The sequence below is a fragment of the Cupressus sempervirens genome, chromosome 8 (assembly GCF_028749045.1).
Source record: "Cupressus sempervirens isolate cs-2001-9-10 chromosome 8, ASM2874904v1, whole genome shotgun sequence".
NCBI classification, from domain to species: Eukaryota; Viridiplantae; Streptophyta; class Pinopsida; order Cupressales; family Cupressaceae; genus Cupressus; species Cupressus sempervirens.
Genome location: NC_143125.1, coordinates 266,364,432 through 266,388,145, shown reverse-complemented (window position 1 = coordinate 266,388,145; position 23,714 = coordinate 266,364,432). Strand labels below are relative to the sequence as shown.

General features: G+C 37.0%; 1 protein-coding gene across 1 annotated transcript in view; it reads right to left on the bottom strand.

Annotated features, from left to right (window-relative positions):
* The window catches only part of LOC149542478 (vacuolar-sorting protein BRO1-like), a 128,434-nt gene extending 122,069 nt beyond the window's left edge, over positions 1-6,365 (bottom strand). The window contains exons 1-3 of the mRNA XM_089797421.1: positions 5,275-6,365; positions 4,238-5,188; positions 3,036-3,125 (exon numbers count right to left, since the gene is read on the bottom strand). Of these exons, the coding sequence (XP_089653547.1) occupies positions 3,036-3,125; positions 4,238-5,188; positions 5,275-5,937 (1,704 nt within the window). The 5' untranslated portion in view covers positions 5,938-6,365. The remainder of the gene's footprint in view (positions 1-3,035; positions 3,126-4,237; positions 5,189-5,274) is intronic.
* Between the last annotated feature and the right edge of the window lie 17,349 nt (positions 6,366-23,714).

The window sequence follows — 23,714 nt, the reverse complement described above, 5'->3', positions numbered from 1 at the left end:
TAATTTCTTAATTATGTTTGATAAAAGATGGAACTATTTGATGGAATCACTACCATCAACAATCACTTCAATTTGTGTTTCCTTTGCTGAAGTAATGGTTCATAAATTCAAAATATTGAGATTTGAGCTTGTGGAGGGGATAATATAATCTACCCTTCCTGAGTGGTGTCTTCTATAGGCAAATTCTTCCATTTAATTTAATATTCTAAAACAATCTTAATCCTAAATTTTCTTTCTTGCATGTCAAGGATATCTCAAGTTCTAAAATAATTTTTCTCCATCATCAGGTGGAGGTAATTCTAAAAATGGTGTAACATGTTTCCCTAATACTTTTTGAGGTAGAATGCATGGAAGCCAATATGGATTCAACTATCATAGAATTGTGGTTTGAGCTTTTCAGCCCTACTCCCCTTGATAGAAGATTGTGTTGGTGTAATCAAATATTCTTAATACACTTTACTTTTGCTTACTTAGGATAATGCATTTTTCATAGTAGTTTGTGCATGAGACACTTAGGTGTTTGTATCTTATATTTGCACATGATGTTGGATAAATCCCACTTTAGGTGGTGCCTCCACCTTTAGTGCACTTATCATCCTCACATTGTTGCACATACTTCATTGCAAAATGGAGGATGATCCATCTTTAGGGGACATGTGCTTCCACCTTGTACAGGTGATAAGCTATTTTCTTCTTATCATGTACTCTTGTTGCCTTTCCTATAAAAGAAGGCACATCTTCATTGTATTGTTTGATCTAGTCAATCATATTATCTTTTATCTTTTGGCTTGACCATATTGATGAGAATACAACTTATTCTTGTCCATCTTCTCTCTTTTGTTTGTGTCGTTCATTGGGCTCTAGATCTTGGGTTGTTTGCCTTCGGCAGATTCTTACAAATTGTTTATAAGGTTGTAATATGAAGAAGACAAAGTCCCCCACTTCAAATGTCCTTTCAGTTCTCTTTCGATTGGCATATATAACAATATTACTTTAATATAACTGTCACAAATAGCATCTCTCTACAGGGAATAAATCTTCTCCAAGAGAAGTGACCCTCCAATAACTGATCGCTGCTTCCTTAATAGTGTTTGATAACAAATGCACCTTTTTGGAGAAATCACTACCCATAACAATCACCTCCTTTTGTGTTTTTGTGTTTCCTTCGCTGGGACTAGAAGTTCATAAGTTTAAAATGCTGCAATATGAGTGTATGGCCAGGGCATGACATTGCTTTTTTGTGTTATTTCCTATTTACTAATTGGGTTTAGGAACTAATTACAAACTAAAAGTTCTGTTTTTTAACTTAATTCTAATCTGCTATATTTTTTTTTTTTTTTTTTGTTCTGTCATTTCACACTCGCTAGGGCTTATTTCCATTTTCACAAAAAGAAAACGACATAATGGTGGCAAGCCTCAGGCCTTGCTCAAAAAGCTGGGGCAGCATGTACTGAACCAGGAATGGTGGTTTACAACCACTGATCACAATATGAGAGGAAACAATATATGCGTGTGTGTGTGTGTGTGTGTGCATTCATATATTTCAAGATGTAGTGTTAAAATGATTATGTAAGATAAACTTTGGAAGGGGAATTTAGCTGCAATCTAGATGTAACATTGCTTGCAACTTGGGGATTGTTTCCAACTTGTGTGTGTGTAATTATATATGTGCTCTTCAAATATAACCTTTGGAAGGGGAATCTAACTGCAATTTGAAGTTGAACTTGTTTACAACTTAGGGGTTCTTTGAGTTAAGTAAGACTCTGACTGTACAAACCTTTATCTTGAAATCATTTGAGATGAACCCACAACTAAAAGGGCCTATTTGCAATCAAAACTTAATGATAACCAAAATGATTCTATGTCTAGTCCTTAAATTAAACAGCATAAATGGCAATTCTTGTGGAGATCCTGGCTTGATGATAGCTTAGTAAGCAAGCACAATGAGTAATCGACTAACTTGACACAGCTTGCATGTTTTCCAACATACCACACCAAGTCAGGAAGAAAACATAACCAGTTTTTGCTGGAATTTGGCCAAGTTTTACACTGAAACCCAAAGTTCTTGGCACAAAATTGCTTGGCAATAAGACAAAAATATAATTTAGGTGATTTTCACCATTTCACTTCATTTTTTGACGTTTTATGGTCTTATTGCACCCAACATAAGATGTCTTCACCATCCACGTGACAAAAACACACTAAGAGAAGGGATTGGAAGAATGAAAATTTGATTAGGAATTGTGAGGACTTGGTGCTAGAGAAAAGTTGAAATCTAAAGATAAAATTATGATAATTGGCATTCACGATGAAGATTCCATGTGGTCTCAAATGTCTTAACTTGATATTTGTGCTAAAGGCTCTGCCTCTCCATCGCCCCATCCAATACTGCAACAAGGAATGTGCAAAGGGAACTGCCTTGCAACCCCATTGGAAGCCCCACCCCGAAACTCTCACCTATCACTAACCCCATGTTGTCTCCAGATTAAAACCATTGGTCTGTTTTGAGAATCCGTGGGACCATGCATTTATTAATTTGAGGTCATATAAATGTAATATATGAAGTATCACAAACTAGTGACCAAATTTTAGATAAGTTCTCTAAATGCACTAGTTTGTTTTTTTATTATTGTTTGGTTTTTGTTGACTCCTAAGTCCAAGTCAATATTTTGTGCTGCAAAATCCAAGTTTTCACACTACAGAAGATATTATGAAGATTGGAAATCTTTTCTGTCAAATTATAATTTCATCATGGGATGTGACCTATGAATCGCTCCCAAAGGTATAACGAATCTCCTCAGAGTAGTTATACAATGAATAAGGAAACTAATTCAATGTGAGTTAAGACACTCATATTAAAGAAGCTTGATGATTATATGCAATGGCTCATCAGCAAATCAAGTGCTTGTGCGAGTAACAGCGTCAGGAACCTACTCAAACATAAAAGAAAAAGCAGCTGAATTTTTTGACATATCATCACAGATTCTAGGTAAAAAGAACAGGACAAAGGAATTAGTAGAATACACAATACTTACTAGGCTTTGCTTCAATGCCCCTACAATAGCATCCTCGTTACTATCCAAAGACATAATTGGTCTTGAAAGATTTGGAAGAGCAGATTCTATCTGCATGCAAGAAAACACCAGTCCAATGTGAGTATTTGTTATATATAAGCTTTTCAATCTTGAGTTTAAAGCATGAAAATCACTAAAGCTAATTCAATCACTTTGAATTATTCAGAGAAACCAATTGGAAACGGTACACAAGAGTTCCAATGCATTAAAAAATCTATCATACTATGTTGAAATGCTTATCACATATACCTAATTATTTAGTAACGGTCTAAACAAAATATATACTATCATAGCTTCCAAATAGAGTGTGAAATTCAATTAGCATAACAACTGAGCGACTGACAGACTTTGCTCTTATTCAAGCTAACAATCAAACAACCTTCGTCCAAGGTGTATGGCCTGCAGACCTGTAAACTTAGTTGATACTAAAACCTCTACTTGAACTCTAGCAACAATCATTCTAAATTTGCGGAACTGTGAAGGGTTCAAACTAGAATTGAAAACAATTTGTTATTAAGGTTCGGTAAATGCTAGTAATTAAAAGCAAAGAAAAGACGGGTAAAAAAAATTATACAGACAAAAGCAGGCTATACCACAAACATATAGTTCCAATAAAAGATAATATGCAAGAATCAAAATGAGAAAGATACATTTTAGTTGTAAATTTAGGAACATGGCATTAAGCAACACAATTTCACCTTGAACATAAGTGACTTTGACATCAACATCCATGGAGGCATACAATCAACTCGAATTGTTTTATATCGAAAAGATGTGTAAACTATCAGAAAAAAATAATTTAAATATTGACATTAATTTAAATATTAAAGGTGGTGACGTTTGAAAATGTAAACCAATAACAAAAGAAAGTAATGTCAATAGGAAGGCTCCCATACATGGAACGATCCTATGCCTGTGTGTCAAAAAGAGATCACCAGTCAGTAACATTCATCTTGTCATCAAACTTAGATTTTAAGTTTGTCCCATAAATCATGGTATTCCATTTTAATCTTCTAATATATTCGGAATGGTGATTTTAACGTAAATTGAAGTAGAATAGAAAAACAAAAATTTGAGGGACGGGCAATTAGAAACAAACAGAGACAGAAAGAGAGAAACACACAAAAAAGGAAAAAGATGGGTGGCTTATGTCAACGACTTACTGGTGTGTAGTCGAGAATACCCATCAAAGGATAGTTGTCTCTAATGGCACGCTCAATCCTTCCATCGCTTTCAGTTGCCTGTTTCAAATTTGAAGCAAACCTATTCAATCTATCCTGCAAGTTCTTAGTCAAAGTGCTGGACTGGGGCCTAGTCCATCGTGTTCCGAATTGTGTCCTGAACTGGGCATCCTCTCTCGATTCTTTCTGCAACAGCTCTTCCGTTTGCACAAGCAATTCTTGATTTACTCTTCTTAGGTCTTTTAACTGCTGCATTTCAGCTTGCAGACCTGCAGGTCCACCACCCACCTGTACAGCTTCAACATCTTCCTTGAGCAGTTCAGGAAGAGTAGCATTTCCTTCCAAAGCATGAAGAGAATCGGGAAGATCCATTTCTTTCAGCTTAACTCTAGTGATCTCACTCTCTTGCTGTAATTTTTCAGCCTGTGCTCGAATTGTCTCATCAACCATTTCCGTGTACCTAGAAAGGGCCTTTGCACTACTGTCTGGGACAAGTTGGGCAAACATTTTTTCCTTACTAGCATCCAGACACTCATGCATGGGCGTTGACTTAACCAGAGAAGCTGTGGGCAAACCTGGTAAGGAGTTAACTGCAGGAACTCTCATAAGGTATACCCTATCGTTTTCTTTGGTTGCCCTTTCCAAATTTCGATTAATATTGCTCTCCAACTTATTGACTGCGTCCAAAAGTGGTCCCGCCACTCCTTTCACAGATTTCTTGGCATCGGAAAGTGTAGCAATTCCAGATTTTAGCCGAGCAATTTCTTCTGCAATTTCCTCCTTATCGTGTAGATCAAGACTTAATCTATAACAAGCTTCGGCATTAAATTGAGCAGCTTTAAGCTGCACATGTGCAATCCATGCCCGATCAAAGTGTTGATTGAGTGGTGGGAGATTCAGAGCAGCATGTGCTTCTTCATAGTAAAGACTAACCTGCCAATTCAAGCATTAGTTAAAATTCAAGCCAAGGTCTTCTTTGAGTACATAAATCACCATAGTTGTGAACAGAATCAACCGACCTGTCTTGCAACCTTGGAACACAAAGCGTGCGGTTTTCCGTCTGATATAACCTTTTCAAAAAAACACTCCTGCGCCTGTGCAAGCATAAGCCTTTCCAACATGCCGGCACACTCTACAGAGACATCCAGAGTGCAGGACCCTAGCGACGCCTTCATGGAAATATTATCCCTCAAAAAGGCAAACACTCCTGCGGCCGCTTGGAAGGAATTGCAAGCTTGCTTGAGGCCGTTGGGACCGGTCCGATCCCCTGCGAGTGCAATCTGGCTGTGAATGGCGGCCAAATTAAACAGGATTGCGGCCTTCTCAAAGTGTATGTTATGTTGGGAGGCCTTCTTGTTCTGCTTGAAGGCATCGTACCAGGTGAAAGCGATGGTGTGCACATGCTCCTTCTCGGTGCTGATTGGGAAGCGCGACTCCATTACACAGAGAGCCCTGTAATAGCTCTGCAAAAGATCCCGCCGGACCTCTAGCGTGTCCGACGCCTTTTCCACTTCGTTCCGCAACTCCTTTACCCTCTCCAGATCTTCTTCTACATTTTGAGCCTCCCGCTCTGAGTAGTGCATTGCCACATACAGCCTCAGCGGCCTGTACAGATCGATCGACCCCGTCTTCTTCTCATAGATGCCCAACATCACGTTCACAGTCACCGATGCTGCAGCCATACCCTCAATTCTCTCTTCAGTGCCAATCCAGGCGCAAATTGACAGGAGAAGTACAGTCTTGCCTCTGGGAATGGGAGTCAGTTCAATCCTAACATAATTTCTCTATCTTCGACGATACTTCCAGCCCGAGATCTTATATTATCAGCGTGATCCTCATTGCTTAACACGTCTATGAAAATTTATGTGCAAACCCAATCAGTTTCAGCTCCACCATTCCGGGGTCATTTCCAGCTCACAACCCTCAAATTACAGAATTTTGTTCTGTGTGTCCTCTACGCCACATGTATATAGATCTCGGTTTAAAGGCTGCTTGATATATGAAGAGCAAAGGAAACTCGCAGAGTCCGCTCCGTGGTCGCTTACGCGCTAAGAAAGCCAATGGAAATTTGCATGAAGATTACAACACTACAAGACGACTAGCCAAAACTACCTTAATTTTGCGTACTTTAGATCTCTAAATAGTATTTCTAACTATTTTTTCTTCTTTTTTTAGGTTAGTTCCTGCGATAACAAAAGAAAAAAGATTCGGTTGAGGTTCGGAGGAGGAGACCGGGGGTAAGGCTACGAGGAGATTTGGTAGGCTTGCTCAATTTCAGGCTAGGAGCAAACAGAAGTCCATTAAATATCCGGTTGAGAAGGTTGAGGAAAATAATTCTAAAAATAATAATGATAGAAGGGAGGAGGAAGATAATTCCAATTTCAAGAAGGATGATGGTAATGAAGATGTGGAGAAAAATTTGAACTCGGGGGACAATTCGATGGATAATGCTCAGACCTAGGCGTTTGCTGGAAATGCTGTGAAAACGGAGATCACCCATGTGTCTGCCAACGTTTCTCTCAAACCCATTACCTTTTGTGAGGAGAGCAGCAAGATGGATAATTCCCCCATAACCATTTCATTCCCTACTAAGGATAATTCTAAGGTTTCCTCTAACCTACAGGTTTTGCAAGATGATTTATAGGTGCAGAAAACTAAGGAGGATGCATCAGAGGTCGAAGCGGGGTCTAAGGAAGGGACCGAGGTGTTGGAGGAGCAGTATATGAATCTAGAAAGAAGGGTTAAAGCTTTGGAGGAGGGGTTCTTTACCTTCTCCAAATTCGGCTTTAAAGTTACTCATGCTACTGCCACCACCCTTCAATTGCTGGCACAGGAAAAGGAGGACGCAGGTATGGATATGGAGGACCACAAGTTGCTCTTCAAGTTCCTTGCTGATGATTGGGCCCGGATCCTACTGCACGCGAAGGGGAAAGGAAAAAATGAAAACTAAGCTTTTTAAGTTTTTTCAGTTTACTGGGATCTTTGGATCCAAGACTTTTAATGTTTTACTGGTAGTTTGGTTTTGCTGGTTTATAGCTGTAATTATGACTTAGGTTGGTCTGGTTGCCATTTTTTATTATGTGGAACTTTCGTAGTTAGCTTGTTTCTTTTATTTGGTTTTAGCTTAGCTGTTGGTCTCTCGTTGTTTCTGCAGACATTTGAAACTTTAATATTGTTTAGTTAGTCTTTTGTCTACTAGTGGTTTCAGTTGGTAATGTGTTGGTTACTAGCTTTTTGCTTGTATATGGGTCGACCCCTTTGCTTTGGTCGCTTTTAATTTCAAAAACAAAAGAAAAAAGATTTTTCATCCCACCAATAGCAAGCAAAGATTTTTTTTGCTTATAAACAAATTTATAATGTTTACACATTTATCTATGATTTTAAAATATGAAAAAAGCTAATTATCTTTATTTAAATTGGTTGAAAGTAAAAATAGTAAGGAGTAAAATTAATTTTCATTACATATAAATATAGAATTTTCAAACACTTTGCAAATACCCTAATTTATAATAACTCTATCACTGCATTAATTACAACTTTATCTTTTCCACATTTATGACAAGTGGATTAACTTTTTAAAAAACAATCATTTTATCTTCCACCTCACAAATGAATGTCTAATCAAATATTAATTATCACTATCTATTTTTCTTACCATATAAATATTTTAATCAAATTTAGAGTTAAATGTTGTATTTTGCATTTGAATTTCTAATTTTGTAAAAACTTTGATTTTTTTAATAAAAGTACTTAAATTATTACTATTATTTTACTTTTATTAAAATAAAATAAACAATATTATTTTTTAATTATATTATTTAATAGTGTTTTTAATATTTATAATTGATAAGTGTTACAATTTAAAAATTATATCATTTATTATTTTTATTATTTTTTATTTAAACAATTTATCATCTTAAATATACATTTCAATATTAAATTAATAATTATATTGTATATCAAAAAAACATACTAAAGGAAATAACCACACAAAAAAATAGTTCAATTCTAAAAGATATATAAATTATTATTAAGTTTTTATAAACTATGTATTAAAATTAAATAGTTATATTCTGTTTCTTATTTATCACATTATAACATCAAATTTATATGTATTACATCTATTTATTATTTACAAATGTACATATTAAATTTTATATATATATATATATATATATATATAATTTCATTATTAAAAATTACTTTATTTTATGAAAAAATATGAGCCATCATATCAGATCACAAGTGCATTTCTAGGCAAAAATTAATGTATTCACAATGTTAATTTAGAACTAATTAACCTTATTCTCACTCACCTACACCTCTACAACCATTATGCATTAGGTAGGAACTACAACGCATTATGTCTCTTATTTTTTAGGTATGTCTTTATGTGTGAGTTTGTTTAAAGTCAAGATTTTTAGTTTTAGGTAGTTGGGGATTTATGTGTAGAGACTATTGAGTATAAAGTGATCAAAAATGGCTATTTTGAAGTGTTGTCTAATAGTTGTTATGTTCTAGTTTCGATAGTTACTCACTCAAAAATGTCGGAGTACTTGTGGACAATTGTCCTTGTAATCATTCTAAAATGTCCCAATAGTGGTGCTCAAAAGGATCAATTGCAAACCAAAAAAGTTTTAAAAATACCAACTATTAGTACATATGTGATCATTTATTGATACATATGTTATCATTTTTGGAGCTCCTTTAATAGTAGTAATTTGAGGGCCAACATGGAAAAATGGTCACAGTTATTGAACCGTCTAACGGTTATTGGGTCACTTCCCTTAAATGACAAGAAGATGTAACTAAATAATCTCTTAAGCATCAAATTATGGAGAGTAAACAATCATTTTGGTTTCAAAGTAATGAGTAGTCAAGTTAGCTTACCAAGTGAAAATTGTATATTCTTGTCTTCTTTTTATGCTTTTTAAATTTTGCATTTGGTAATTATTTCAAGGACGTGTATATTTTTGTGTCTTTCTTGGCTCTACTATCATACGCATTTCTCCCTTATTGATTCATACTAATTTCTATATATGATATTTCTTTTTATTTTGATTTCACTTATATTTATACTCGTTTTTCGACATTGATCTCTAATCTTAAGATTGTCAACAAATCTCTATTGTTTATTTTTGCATATTTTAAGATTGACTTGATTCAATTTCTAGACATGAGAATGACCCAAAATTTAAATGTATAAATTTGTAGTCTAATTTTTTTAAGAATAAAGGGGGAAAAAAATTAATCATCAAGAAACTAGCAATACAAACGAAATAAATAGTCATGCCTCAAACCCAAAAGCAGTCAAAGCAACTCATTAACGAATCATGTACTCAAAATGAGCGTATCTAAACTATGGGAGTTATTAGGAGATAATTGCTTGTGCTCACTGACATTACAATCCTTCATTGGCCTTGAAGCCCATTTGGTTAGGCAATTAGCACCATTTTTTCAATCCCTCAAATGTAGGTAAAGGAAGACCTTCTAGCAAAATAGTAAACTACAAATTTTGCATAGTTATACGATCTAACTTACAATTCACACCTTTAAGCTTCTACGCATTCAATATATAATCAAAATATGAGAGTTCAACTCACAAATAACTTGCCACCAAGCAAGAGCACGAATTTTTTCCATGGCAATAAGATTATAAATAGCTTCTATAAGCTCATTTATTTGTTGACCCTTGTAGGTGGAAGAAAGGAAGGGAAGGTCCAAGTATTATCCCTCCCTACTCCTCCAACCCTAAGATGCCCAGGATTTTTCCAAAGGGAACTGTCTATACTTTAAGATCTTGAAAATAGATAAAGGAGGCATAGATCATTTACCTTCTTTATGTGTTTCCTTACAGGGTGTTGACTCCCCCTTGTATGACAAAGACCTCAAACTATTTCCAAATAATTCCAATCCCTACATCACCTCAACATCCCCAATATATAGAGGAATAGAAACCTCACATTTAGTGGGCATGGTCTCTTGAATCATGTTAATAATCTTCTTTCATAGGTGTTGGACTACCAAATATTTTCCTAGAAAAAATAAATCTAGGTCAAAATTATCAAAGGCTACAAGAGGTACCAACATTTTGTGCCACTTGAAGATTGAAAACCTTAACTAGAACTACTATAAAAGGCCAATCCTTCTCATTTGTAATAGATTAGCTTAGATATTTGAAGTAGTAAAGAACTAGGAGATTAGAGTAGGCTGGTTAAGGGAGAGACCTGATGAAGTTGTTTCTATAATACTTGTCAAAGTAAATGATAATTCATTATTAGTTTTTCATGATGGATTACCTAGTATTGATTTGTAGTATTGCATGGTTTCCTCAATATTTCACTTGGAGTAGATGTTTTTTTCATGTTGAAGTAGTTTAGTTTGTGGATGTTTATTTTATTGGCTCGTACAAATCTAGGTCACTAGCCTCTTGTTGATTGTAGGAGTTCTTGTGTGATAAGTCGATGATTGAATGCACTAAACTTAATTGATGTTGAACCCTTGGTTTGCATCTATTTAAAATTGGAGAGTAGATATTGATTTGAAAATCATTCAAGTGTTCCTTATAGGAAGATTGCACTAGGTTGGTGAAGGCGCTAGTGAGATTACATCTAGTAGAGTCCAAGTCATCCATTATTCCATGCATTTGTAGTTAGAAGTAGAAATAGAAGTTGTGAGTTTAAGTTGGAGATGAAGTGGAAAGATTGGAAAATCAAAACTTATATTTTCATTGCACATTGTAAAGTTAAATCTTTGGGAGTGCAAGGGTTGATATCCATTGAATGAATAGCATAAATCCCTTAAAGATTTACTAGCATATCTAATCATAAAATTGAGAGAAGTCCATAGTTAAGAAGGAAACTTGAAGTCATTTCATGATCTTACTTTTCAAGCTTAGCATGAGAGATGACCTTACATCAAAAGAGGATTGACTATTTGGTGGTTCGTCTCGAAACATTAAGTATTTGATTATGCATGTTATAGTGGGCCAAAATTCACAGCAATAGAAATTGGTACTAGAATGAGGGCTCAAACAAGTTCATTCGTGGAATTTTCACCAAGTGAGCTTTCAAGTTGTATTTGAGAAAGAGATCTCTTCAAAAGTGGAAAATATAATTAAAAAAGGATTCAAATTTTGAAAAAACCAACAAAAAATATTATAAAACTCAAAAAAAAAAAAAAAACAAAAGATTGGATAAGTAGGTAGATGTTATCCCAATTTGGTTTGACTTGAACAAGAGGTTGCATCAATGTGAATTGTCTCAAATGGCATCATCGGACAATGTAGGATACAAGCTACCACAGAGCATGAGGAGATGCATTGTTTGGCATTCCTTTTGAGGGTGGACTAGGCATTACAAGGAAGAATTTATTTTTCAAAGTGTAGTGCCTACCCCTAGTTTACTTTTCAGTTATTATTGTCAAACTCTTTTAGGCCAGCTTATGTTATATTTGATGGTTAGTGGTGTTTGAATTTTTAGATTATTGGATATTGTTTCATACTTAGTTAACTAAATGATGAGATTACTTTGGTATTAGTTATTTCATGTATGCATGATTATACTTTTATGATGATTGTTTACAGTGTTCTAGTTATTTCATGATGATAGTAAATGGATTATTTATATGTGTGTTCTATGGATACTTATCCCATACTTACATGTGTATGGTGTACATGTATGTTTTCTTTATGTTTGATCTATCAAATATTAAAAAGAATTTGATCAATGAGTTCCCTCATGTGATTGCACAATCAGAGCCCCAAATTTAGGGGAGAACTCTTTATCAGAGATCTAGAGCTCATTTCACAGGATCAGGATTTTAGAGAAGGGATGTTCAGAAAGAAGGGCTTTGGAAGAAAGAAGATTTCCCGTGTGCTTCGTGTGTTTGCATATTAGCATCAGATTCAGGTAGAATCTTGTGGTTTATTCACACAGTGATTTTTGTTCTTCGAATTTCCTATCTTCTTTGTGTTTGATAAATATGTTTTCTGAGTTTTATGTAAGATGAATCTTTCATTGTAAATTTTATTGTTATTCATATCGAATTTATCTAGATTCGAGAAACTAAGTTTTAGAACCCTCATTCTGTGAATTTTAATCGGTTGGGGGCAGGGCCACCAAACCCCCCACCCCACCATTGTCCTTGCCATTAGTAGAGGGACTATCGTAGCAGTCCTACTACAGTCGTAGCAAGGCCTGCTATGACATGACACGGTCGCTTATTATAACAGGTCGGTGGGCCTTTAAAAGCGCTGGATTTTTATTTAAAAAATTATTAAATATTTAATATTATTTAAATTTTCTATTATTTAAAATTTTAATTTATTTAAATTTAATATTATTTGAAATTTTAATTTATTTAAATTTAATATTATTTAAAATTTTAATTTATTTAAATTTAAATTTAATTATAGTTTGATTTTTTTTTTTTTTTGATCGATAATAAGATATTTAATAAATCATAGGAAATTACATAGTTTCATACATTAACCTTTCAAGGTTTACCATTTTCACAATGAGTCTAAACCTTCCTCCCCTACTATCACAAAAGAAAAAACTACACTATAGTCATCTACTTTCATTACAAACTTTTTCATTCAAACATAATATTTGCCTATTATAGACTTTACTCTTAAAGATAAATCTGCTACAGGGAGCCACCTTGTATCCTGCAAAACCCGACCGTTCCAAAATTGATCCTTCGCTTGGTTCGGCCTTCCGTTGTCGCACAACTTGCCACTGGTAACTCCTTCATTCGCTTCCAGCCACTTTCGTTTCCTTGCCTCCAGCTAGGGCCAAACTGAGATTCTTACCCTTTCAACTGCTATCATTCAGAGGCGACACAAAAAGGATATGGCCTCTGTCACCAGAAAAAATGTCTCCAAAAAGACACCTCCAAGTTTTACCTCCGCACTTTGCTAGCTCTCCTATCCAACCGCCGCTTCCTTGGCACTGTCACATTGAAGGGCTCGTTTCGGTTCTGCGCCTTGCCCTCCATTATTGCATTTTTTAGGGCATTCCATGCTGCGCGGTGCTCATTCACATAAGCCTCTTTCTCCTTAAATCCCCGCGGCCAGTTCACAAAAGGCACGATCCCTTTCTCCCTGCCTTCCTCCTCCTCTACAAAACCCTCCAAGAAATTGAAAGCCCAGCCCGGATGTGCCCACTCCAACCAGGCTTCCATGTTTGGGATTAACTCGTCCTCAAACAATTCCTTCATAACCCATTCCACTACCCTTTCATGTTCTCCAACTTCCAAGCCCCAGGCCATTATCATCGCAGCTATATCCACTTGCACTTTCCAACGGTGCTCTGAATCCTGAAAAAGGGGTCCCAATGTGTCTTGCAACGCCTCCACCACTGTCGGCGATGCGCACTTCACCATCTTCTTCAGCCTGTGGTCTGCAACTCTCCCGTATAATGCCTTCTGCTGTCGCGCCGTCTTGAATGTGAAGGTTGGCTCCATCTCTGCAATTCCTCTTACCTTCTTCAATTGCTATCTCCCTTCAAATTTTCTTCTGAGAAATGACCTTTGCCGTGCCTTTTTTAAAGACATTTCAAATCTTTTGAATCATTATTATTTCCTGCGAGCCTTTCGCTTAAAAGATTTCGCACGCTTCGCAGGATTTATCGGACGGCTGAGACTTCTATTACTTAATTTTCTGACAGTCCGCTATTATTACATTCGATTTAGGATGTTAAAAAGTGTGCGTTTTGAGTTAACTTTTTCAATCCTTAATTTTCCCTCATTCATTGATAGAGCCCATTTTGAAAGCATGTCGGCCTCTTGATTGCCTTCTCTTTTAATGTGTGTTATTTTGAAATCTTCAAAGTTATTCAATTCCTGCTCTATAATATTGATAATTGGTTGTAGATGCCATGTCGTTGCGTCCAATTTAGATATAGCCTGCACTGTGATCAAAGAATCACCTTCCAGATGTAATTTTTTAATTCCTTCCTTTCTAGCTATTTGAACTGCAAATAATGCTGCTTGGCATTCTGCTATGTTATTCGTTCCATTTGGGAGTTTTTTCGCTCCTGCTAATAATAGGTGCCCTCTGTCATCTTTAAAAACAACCCCAATTCCTGAATCCCCTGGATTGCCTTTTGCTGCTCCATCAAAATTCACTTTGATCCATCCTTCCTGTGGTGTAACCCATTCTACTGGCTTCTTCTTTGTTTTGCTTCTGCTTGTTACCAAAGCTCCTGAGGGTGATTTAAATCTTATCCCCGGCCATGTATTCTGTATTTGTCTATCCTCTCGTGTGAATGGAATTTTCATAGCTTGTTTCCTTGTGGCTGACACACTGACTGTTTCTTCTATTGCATTAATGATTCTGCTTATGCACCTCCTCAGACTTTCTTTTTCTCCTCTAAAGATTCTCCTATTTCTCTCCTTCCACAATTCCCAGATTATCAGAGATGGTGCTACTATCCAAATACTTGATAGGGTTGATTTCTCAACTATCCTTGGCCATCCATCCAAAGCTTCCTTTAGCGTTTGTGCTCTTGGCCCTTGCCATCTTAGTTTGAATTGAACTGTGTCCCAGCATTTATTAGCATATTGGCATTGAATTAAAAGATGGTCAATGGTTTCCTCTTGTTTCTCACATAGAGGACATCTTGATGGACCATTTATCCCTATCTTTCTTAGTCTTTCAGCTGTTAGAATTCTTCCTTTGTATGCTAACCAGGTAAAGGCCCCAACTTTAGGCATTGTGTCCTTATTCCAACATAAGTCTCTTGAGAGGAAACTTTCCCTTCCTGTCTCGGCTAATAGATTGTAGCATATTTTAACTGAGTATTTACCTGATACTGAGCCACACCAAATTACTTTGTCCTTCTTCTTTGTTAGCATCACATTCCTGTTCTTAAAGATTTGTTTCATTTGCTCTTTCTGTTCCTCTGTCAGTTCCTCCCTCGATACATCCTTCCAACACCACTCCCTTCCTACAGGACCCACCTTCTCAGTCATGTAATCTTTTACTGTATTACCCCATCTTTCTTTAAAAAAGGACTTCAGTTCATTGTCCCTTATATTATCCCCTAGCACTTCCAAACCATTCCACGAATCTTCCCAAAATTTTGCTGACTCCCCATCCCCTATCTGCCACGTTATGTGCTTAATTATCACCTCTCTACAAGACACCATAAAGTTCCATATGGCTGATCCTTTTGGAGGATTTCGGATTGTTAAAATTTTGTTGTTATCCATATTGTCTAAATATTTCCCTTTTAAAATTCTTACCCAGTAGAGGTGTGGATTTTCATAGACTGCCCAGACCAGTTTAGCTCCTAGTGCTTTATTCATACAACTCCAATCCCTCAGACCAGCTCCTCCTTCCGCTTTGGGTCTACATATTTTTTCCCAAGCCAACAATGGGATCTTATTCTCTTCATTGGCACCATTCCAAAAAAATTCCTCATTTTGCTTTCCAAAGTTCTAATAACCTTCTTTGGAATTTCTAGACACATCATTGCAAAAATCGGCATTGCTGTTATCACTACTTGAAGCATAACTATTCTGCCTGCCAAAGTCAGCCATTTGCCCCTCCATCCTTCCATTTTCTTTTGGCAGTTTTCTATAAGCTTGTCCCATAAGTCTGCCTTATTTCTTCCTGCGAAAAAAGGAATGCCTAGATATTTGTTTGGCATTAACCCCAATTTGATGTCCAAAATGCGACTGATCCTAAATCTCATATTATAGGGAGTATTGAAGAAAAAAATTTCTAACTTTTTCCAATTAATAAACTGCCCCGAGACTTTCCCATAGAGCTCTAAAGTATGCTTCATCCCTCTGGCTTCTTCTACACTGGCTTCTCCCCCTAAAAAAGTGTCATCTACAAATTGCATATGTGTGAGGGATTCAACTGTTTCTGTGATTTGAATGCCTTTCCATGCCCCTTGCTCCCTTTGCTTTTGGATCAGCCTTCCTAGCACCTCTACCATTATTATGAAAAGGAAAGGCGACAGAGGATCTCCTTGCCTTATTCCTTTTTCCTGTTCAAAAAAACCTTGAGGGCTTCCGTTTACCAATACAGAAAACCTGGGTGTTTGAATACAACTTTTCACCCATTGTATCCATTCCTTACTAAACCCAAATCGTCCTAGCACTTCCAGCATAAAGCTTCTATCAACGACATCATATGCTTTCCTTATGTCTAGTTTTACCATCATGTTTTGAGATTTTGAAGCTCGGATGGTGTGCATAGCTTCATGTGCCACAACTACCCCTTCAAAAATCGAACGCCCTGGGAGAAACCCACTCTGCTCTTTTGAGATAATAGAGTTCAAAACTAGTTTGAGCCGATTTGCCATCACCTTTGATATGAGCTTATATACTGTATTACATAGTGAAATGGGTCTAAAATCTTCAAAGGTTTGTTGTGTTTCCCTTTTTGGCACCAGTGCTATAAAGGTGTTATTAAAATCTTTAAGAATGAAACCTCCTTTTCTCGACTCCTCCACTACTTCCCACAAGTCTTTCAAGAATATGCAGCTTAATTTCTGAAAAAACAAAGCTGGAAAACCATCCAGTCCTGGGGCTTTGTCCCCTCCTAAACCCTTTAAAGCTTGAGAGACTTCAAATTCTAAAATTGGATCCATTAGAGCCCTGTTTTGTTCCCCAGTTATTACTGTCGGAATAACACTCAGCACCGCTCCCACCTCAGCATTGTCCCTTACTGGCACCTGACCCTTGTTTGAGAAGAAATTTATAGCCTCCAGATTTATTTCTTCACTTTCCGTCTTTAAGATTCCATTGATATCTTTTATTTCAAAGATTTTATTTGTTGCCCGCCTTACTTTTACCGAGTTATGGAAAAAGTTAGCATTCCTGTCCCCATCTTGTAGCCATGTTTCTCTAGATTTCTGACGCCAAAAAGTTTCCTCTTTGTTTAAGCATTCCTCCAACTCCTTTTTGAGCCCTTTTTCCAGTTTGAAATCCTCCTCAAACATTCCACTTTCTATGACTTTGAGACTTAAAGTCTTTAACTTCTCTTCTATATCCTTTTTCTTATCAAAGATATTACCAAAGTGTTCCCTATTCCAGATTTTTAATTGCTCTTTTAGAAATTGCAAATTTTTAAAGAAAATGAAAGCTTTGTTACCTTTCCTTGTCGGAGCCTTTTTCCACCACTCCGCAATCTGGTCTGAGAAACCCTCTGCCTTCAGCCACATTGCTTCAAATTTAAAGGGACACCTGTCTGGAGTTTTTTCATCCTGAAATCGTAGAAAAATGGGAAAGTGATCTGAACCCTAGTAAGGTAGAATTTCCGCATCACATGACCAATTGGCTTCAGCCCAATTCCCTACCACTAGAAACCTATCCAACTTTTCTGCTATATGCACAAAACCTTCCCTACGATTTGTCCATGTGAAGTCACCTTTTTTGAAATTAATATTAACTAATCCATTGTCGTTTACAAAATTGCTGAAATCTTTTTGACTCTCAGAAAGCCATCCTTTGCCTCCCTTTTTGTCTTTCGGATTTAGAATAGCATTAAAATCCCCCCCCAAAATTGTTACCTCATTTGGAAACTCCTGCACTTTTTCAGCTATTTTTCCCCATAACTCTTTCTTCTCAACATTTTTATTTGGTCCATACACATTTATCACCATAAATGACCAATGTAGATTTTTAACATAGACTTTAGCCCATTGCCAATTTGCGTTTAACTTAGACTCCGAAACTGTGATTGTTTCAGGCTTCCAAAGTATCGCCATACCACCTGAAGCTCCCTGAGCCCCCGACAGCAAACATTCCCATCTTCTAAATTTATTTTTAAAACTAGAGAAATCTTCTTCTTTTATCTTTGTTTCTTGGAGAAAAACTAAATTTGGCTTCGCTTGATCAAGACACCTTTTGATCAAACGAATTTTGTCAGGGGCATTGCAGCCCCTGACATTCCATGATAAGGTTTTCATGGCTCCCGGGAAAAGGCCAAGCCTTTTCCCGATCTCAAGATTTTTGTTTGGCTTGCATCTTTGCCCGCCATTGCCAGCTTAACTTTCACTGGTTTTCGTCATCATTTTTTTTGACTCCCAACATTCGATTTCTGCTTTTTGGAGCTTGTTAGCTCTAAAGATCTATCTTCCTATATTCCTGGCCTATCTGATAACCCTAGGTCATTTAATAGGTCCTCTTCTAAGGGTAAACCCATTTCCTCCATTCCACTACTACTGTCCAAGGCTTCCTCAGAGGAATCACTTAGATTTCTTTCCGGGGAGACTTCATTGTCTTTAAAAATTGTTTCCCCATTACCTTCTAGATCCTTACTGCTCGGAGTTTCACATTCTCCATTCTCTCCTCCTTCTTGGGATTCCATTTCTTGTTTACTTGATTCTCCTATTCTTGCACTACACCTTCTAAGGTTTATTGGATTGTCATTCATCCCTTGCTGGTCACCATCCGTACCCTGAGAGTTTCTCTGCACCTCCATTTCCCTTTGATCACATTCTGCTTCCCATGGAGTTTCCAATACTCTTCGGGTGGAGTTCTTTGTGGTCCTTTTAAACCCTTCCCCCTCCTCACTATTCTGCACCTCTCTTCCCTCTGATTGCACTGGATGATCCTGAATTTCTTCCTCAATGTTTGTGGGTGTTAGGTCCTTTGGGTTTTGTGTCTGAGGCTTCTGTCCCTCGCCCGCCTCTAAGAAATCTAGGATTTCGTCATCCTCCAAACCTTTCCTTCTCCTGCTACTGATATTCCAAGATTCCTCTTCTGGGTTTTTTTTTTTATTTCCTCTCCTTCCCATATCTCTATCTGTTGTTTCCAAACCCCGTATTCCGTGCTTAGGTTTACATAGTCCGGGCATGGATTCCCTTCCTTTAACATGATCAGTAGCCTTGGATGAGAGGATGAGTCCACTTTATTTAGGACCACTTCTGACCTGACAAGTTCTCCTATTGTGTTCCCAATTTCTTCCAGCACCTTTTCTCCCCAGTATTCTACTGGTAAGTTGTGAAGATTGATCCAGGTGGGGAAAGACTTCACCTTCTCTTTGTTTGGATCAAAGTTTGGTGCCCATTCCTTTAAAATAATACCCTTACCTTCGAGAAGATAGGGACCCTTTTTCAGAATGTCATCTTTATCTGCTCTGCTTGGTGCTATTCCCAGATAGAAACCATTCGCTAGGGTTTTGAATCTACATTCTACCCCCCATAGAGATCGGCTCCCCCGCCTTATAATAGAAACTGACGGCCATGGCCCTAACCACTTAAAGAAAAATGCTTTCTCTTTCATTTCATTAACCGATTCTAACCAGTTTTCATTACTAATACGGATTATGGACATTACCTCATAGGTGGCATTATCCTCTTTACTTTGAGAGCCCTCCTTCACTGCTTCTTTCTCCCCCATGGCCATTTCCTCCTGTTGCTTCGGCCTGTAGAACTTATGGGCAATTCTGGAATAGTCAAACTTATCGAAATTTCTGTACCCCCAAGCATTTTTGTTCCCTTTCTTGCTCCTGTCCCAGTTCTTTGCTTCTGCCTGTCTCCTCTGTGGTGGAAAAAACTGACACTCATTTTGGTAGTAGGGTTTTTTATTATGCCCCCCATTCCACCTATACCGGTTCATTGGCCATCGTCTATTGATCTTCTCATCATATGCCCTTCCTTCATGGCGTTTGAACCTAGGGTTCCATTCTGTGAAATGCTGGTGTACTCGCCTGTCTGTTGCAGGTGACCGTTGCCCCCAGCATTCAAAATGCGGTCGCCACTGCACTCGCTCCCCCATCCTTCTAGATTATTGCACTATAATTATAGTTTGATTATTAATAATATTTTTATAAATAGTTTTTTTTTTAAATTATTAAAAATATTATTATTTGTTAAGTATTTTATATGCTATTAGCAATTTAAGTTAATTACTTTAATTATTAATTAATATATTTGTTAATAGGATGTTAGAAGGTAATCGTTTTATGAGATTTATTTTATCTTTTAATAGTGTTAAATAATTACTAGTTAATTATTTATTAACTATTATTTTAAATTAATGATCCTTATAGAGATGTCGATTTTGTGAGTTTTGATTAAGTAAAAATAGGTTTTAAAGGACCCAAAACCTTTACATTAATAGAGTTCTAGAGATAAACAGAGAAAAATATCTAAAAACAACATGAAACAGACCTCAAAAAAAAACAAGAGGTCATACAAGACAGATCTAGAAAAGATAGCAAAAGAACAACAAAGGAATAGCTACCGACCAACTAAGAAGTATTTATCAGCTCAATAGCCTGATCCACCAGAGTGTGCATGGTTTTAGCAACAGCCTTCACCTCGTCTTTCTTATTAGTTTCCTCAATCTTCTTCGAGTGGGCTCGGGTACATTTACTTGGTCCCTGAGTATCAACCCCCAGAGGGGAATCCTGGCCCTTATTAGCCTCATTCTTCTTCAAGAAATTACTCACATTGTCCACCATTTGTTTAACCTGTTTATCCATATTACCCATCATGGTTTCAAGTTTGGATACCTTCTCCTAAATGTTGCTAATATCCTTATCTATGACCCTTTGTTTAGCTTCCATCACTGGAATCTTATGCATAAGATTTTTCACTTCTTCAACATTCCCTATGACCTCCAAAAGCTTATCAACGTGTTGTCCTAAAGTTCTTTCCCCTCTGGACATTTTACTAAGTTGTTTCATTTCCTTACTTAGCAACAACATTTTATGCTTGAGGATACCCATCTCCTTCTAAATAGAACTAGGGTTGCCAAATATGCCCTTAGAAGATCCTCACCCACCTTCAACTTTATCACCCAAATCTGACATGGACCCCTATTCACCGTCATCTCCATAGTCAGATTCCCCACTCTTCTTAGTATCATACTTACCCTTCTGTCACCGCAAGGAATTTCTTTTCCCCTCCAACCGTTGAGCCAGAGGCTCATCATCAAAAAGAGGAGAGACCCGCTCATCTTGAAATCCTTTACCCTTTCCTTTGCTACCACTCCTCTTTTTGTAATGATCCCTAACAATTTCCTCCACAAAGTCACTTTCTTAGTCCCGATCAGAATCTTCCTCCTTAGCATTCCTTTTCTTCTTTTTAGAGCTACCACCTGAGCCTTTTTTCAAGCTAACTAGACCCCCTTCAGCTTCATCTTATGTCTCAAAGTCATACCCCTTATCTTGAATACTACCTTCCATATCCTAATCAGCCCCTTTCAAGGTTCTGGGTTTCAGAACTTTTTTGGATTTCAGCAAGTTCATAATCAAAACCATGAGACCCTCATGTCAGACATGCTCGCCAGTCAGGTCTTTTTGGATGGTTGGGTAGATATGGTAAGAGGTTGCAAAAGATCGAAAGGAAAATTTACCCTAACATCATGTCGAAAATGGTTTGCCAACATAAAGTGGTATCCATACAATTTTGTAAATCTTCCATCTAGATTCAAGTATTCCATAATCACGAAGAGCACAAATTGCCAAGGATGAGAAACAGAGGTTAGGTTATAATACGAGTTACCTATTTTAACCAGATGATTTTTCTCATGTTTTGTCTCCACAAAGTCATCAATCACCTTATCTGAGAGCTTTCTCTCCCTATAAAAATTTATTCTGTCCATATCCAACCCTTTAGCCTCTGCAATAATCTCTTCCGTGACATCCATCCACTGGTTACCGACCAACACCAAGCCGTCCTTCCATGATTTAACAAACTAGTGTGTAATTGCAAGGTTATTTCCTCTAAGTCTCTCCATATAACCAATGAAATTGCCGCACCTAAGAATGTCCCACACCTCTGGCTTATTCTTCCACTCCACATAGCTAGGCGGTTCCACACGTTTCCTCCTTCCCCCCATAATTTATTTGTCTAATTCACTGGTTTGTTTGCTTTGAAAACCCCATATCACTCTGTGAACACCACTATCAAAACAAAGAGAGGAAGAAACAACCCAGAATCTATGGGAACTACCCACATTCCTAAAAATAAAAACCCACCTCACTCCAAAGAAGTTAATCTCATAATTCACTGACAGCATCATAATTAAAGGATTTTTGCTGAGATCTCCATTTATCATGCTTAACATGACTACGGTCATCTGGAGGTAATGTATCATATGACTCCCATATGATTTTATGATCATTACAACGCACCACCTTCGAAGCCCAATTGACTAAACCATTGGCTTCCCTATAGTTATGGGATATTATACAATTTTTGAACGAATTAATAATGTTAATGGCCTTAGATATAATATTGCTAATAGTCCATGAAGGTGGATTAATTTTATTTAAACAATTAATGATGTTGAGGGAATCACCTTTAATTCATATATTAGTCAAATTCAAACCTTTGGCATAAATAAGATCGTGAAGAGTAGCAGAGGCTTCAACAACGTGATTAGTTTGGCTCCCTAATGGTATGGGCATACCACCAACCAAGTCACCATTAGAATTTCTAATCACAACTCCACATCCAGCCGTACTCGGGTTCCCTTTCGAGGCCCCATCAAAGTTAATCTGGAGGACAATCTCATCTTGCATTATCCCTTGGCTTAGGATCCTTTGTATTCATATTCAAACTTCTTACATTCCAATTAATAAGCAACCCAACTTCCCACTCATTACAAGGCTGCTATCCAGTACCACAAATTTTAATGTTTTCAATCAAAAGGACCTTGACTTTATGGAAAATCTGAGCAGGATTGGAATCTACCCCTCTAAAGATCCTATCATTATGTTCCTTCCATATGCCCCAACACAGATAAGGAAGAATAAAATTCCATAATTTGATAGTCAAATAATTCTTGGAAGGAGCCTTCCAACTAGAAAAGAACAGCTGGATGGTAGCATGGGAAACCCAATCCACATTCATTAAACTTTAAATTTTATTCCAAACCTTCTTTGTAAAGGGACAATTTAGCATAATAGGATCCATCGATTCCCCGTCATTCTTGCAGAGAACACATCGATTAACAATAAAAAAACCCTTCTTCTTAAGATTATCAAGAGTTAAAATTTTATTTTGCAAAAGAATCCAAACAAAGATATTAACTTTGGGAGTCATACCTTTCACCCAAGCCTTAGCCCAGCAAGGTTCATCTTGATCCTCAAAAGAATTAGCAAAGGCTGAAGCAATAGAGTACATACCATTAGGATCGGCTTTCCAAATCAGAGCATCCTCTTCATGGTTCAAACAGCAAGCATTCAAGCATTTAACAAGCTTTGCCAAATTTAGATCCACCCTAAGAAGATTCACCCACAAATCATCCTTCCAATAATCACTAACCAAAGTACCAAACTGATTCTTGCACTGCTCCATATACCCATTCCACCTTGGGTCATCACAAAGGGGGTAGTCCAAGATCCATATATCTCCCCAAAAAAGGACTCTCATTCCATTTCCCACCTTCCATTTTACCCCTGTCCTTAAGATATGTTTAAATTTCTAAGCATTCTTCTAGATCAGAGAACCCCCTTGGTCAACATTAGAATAAAGGAAATGTT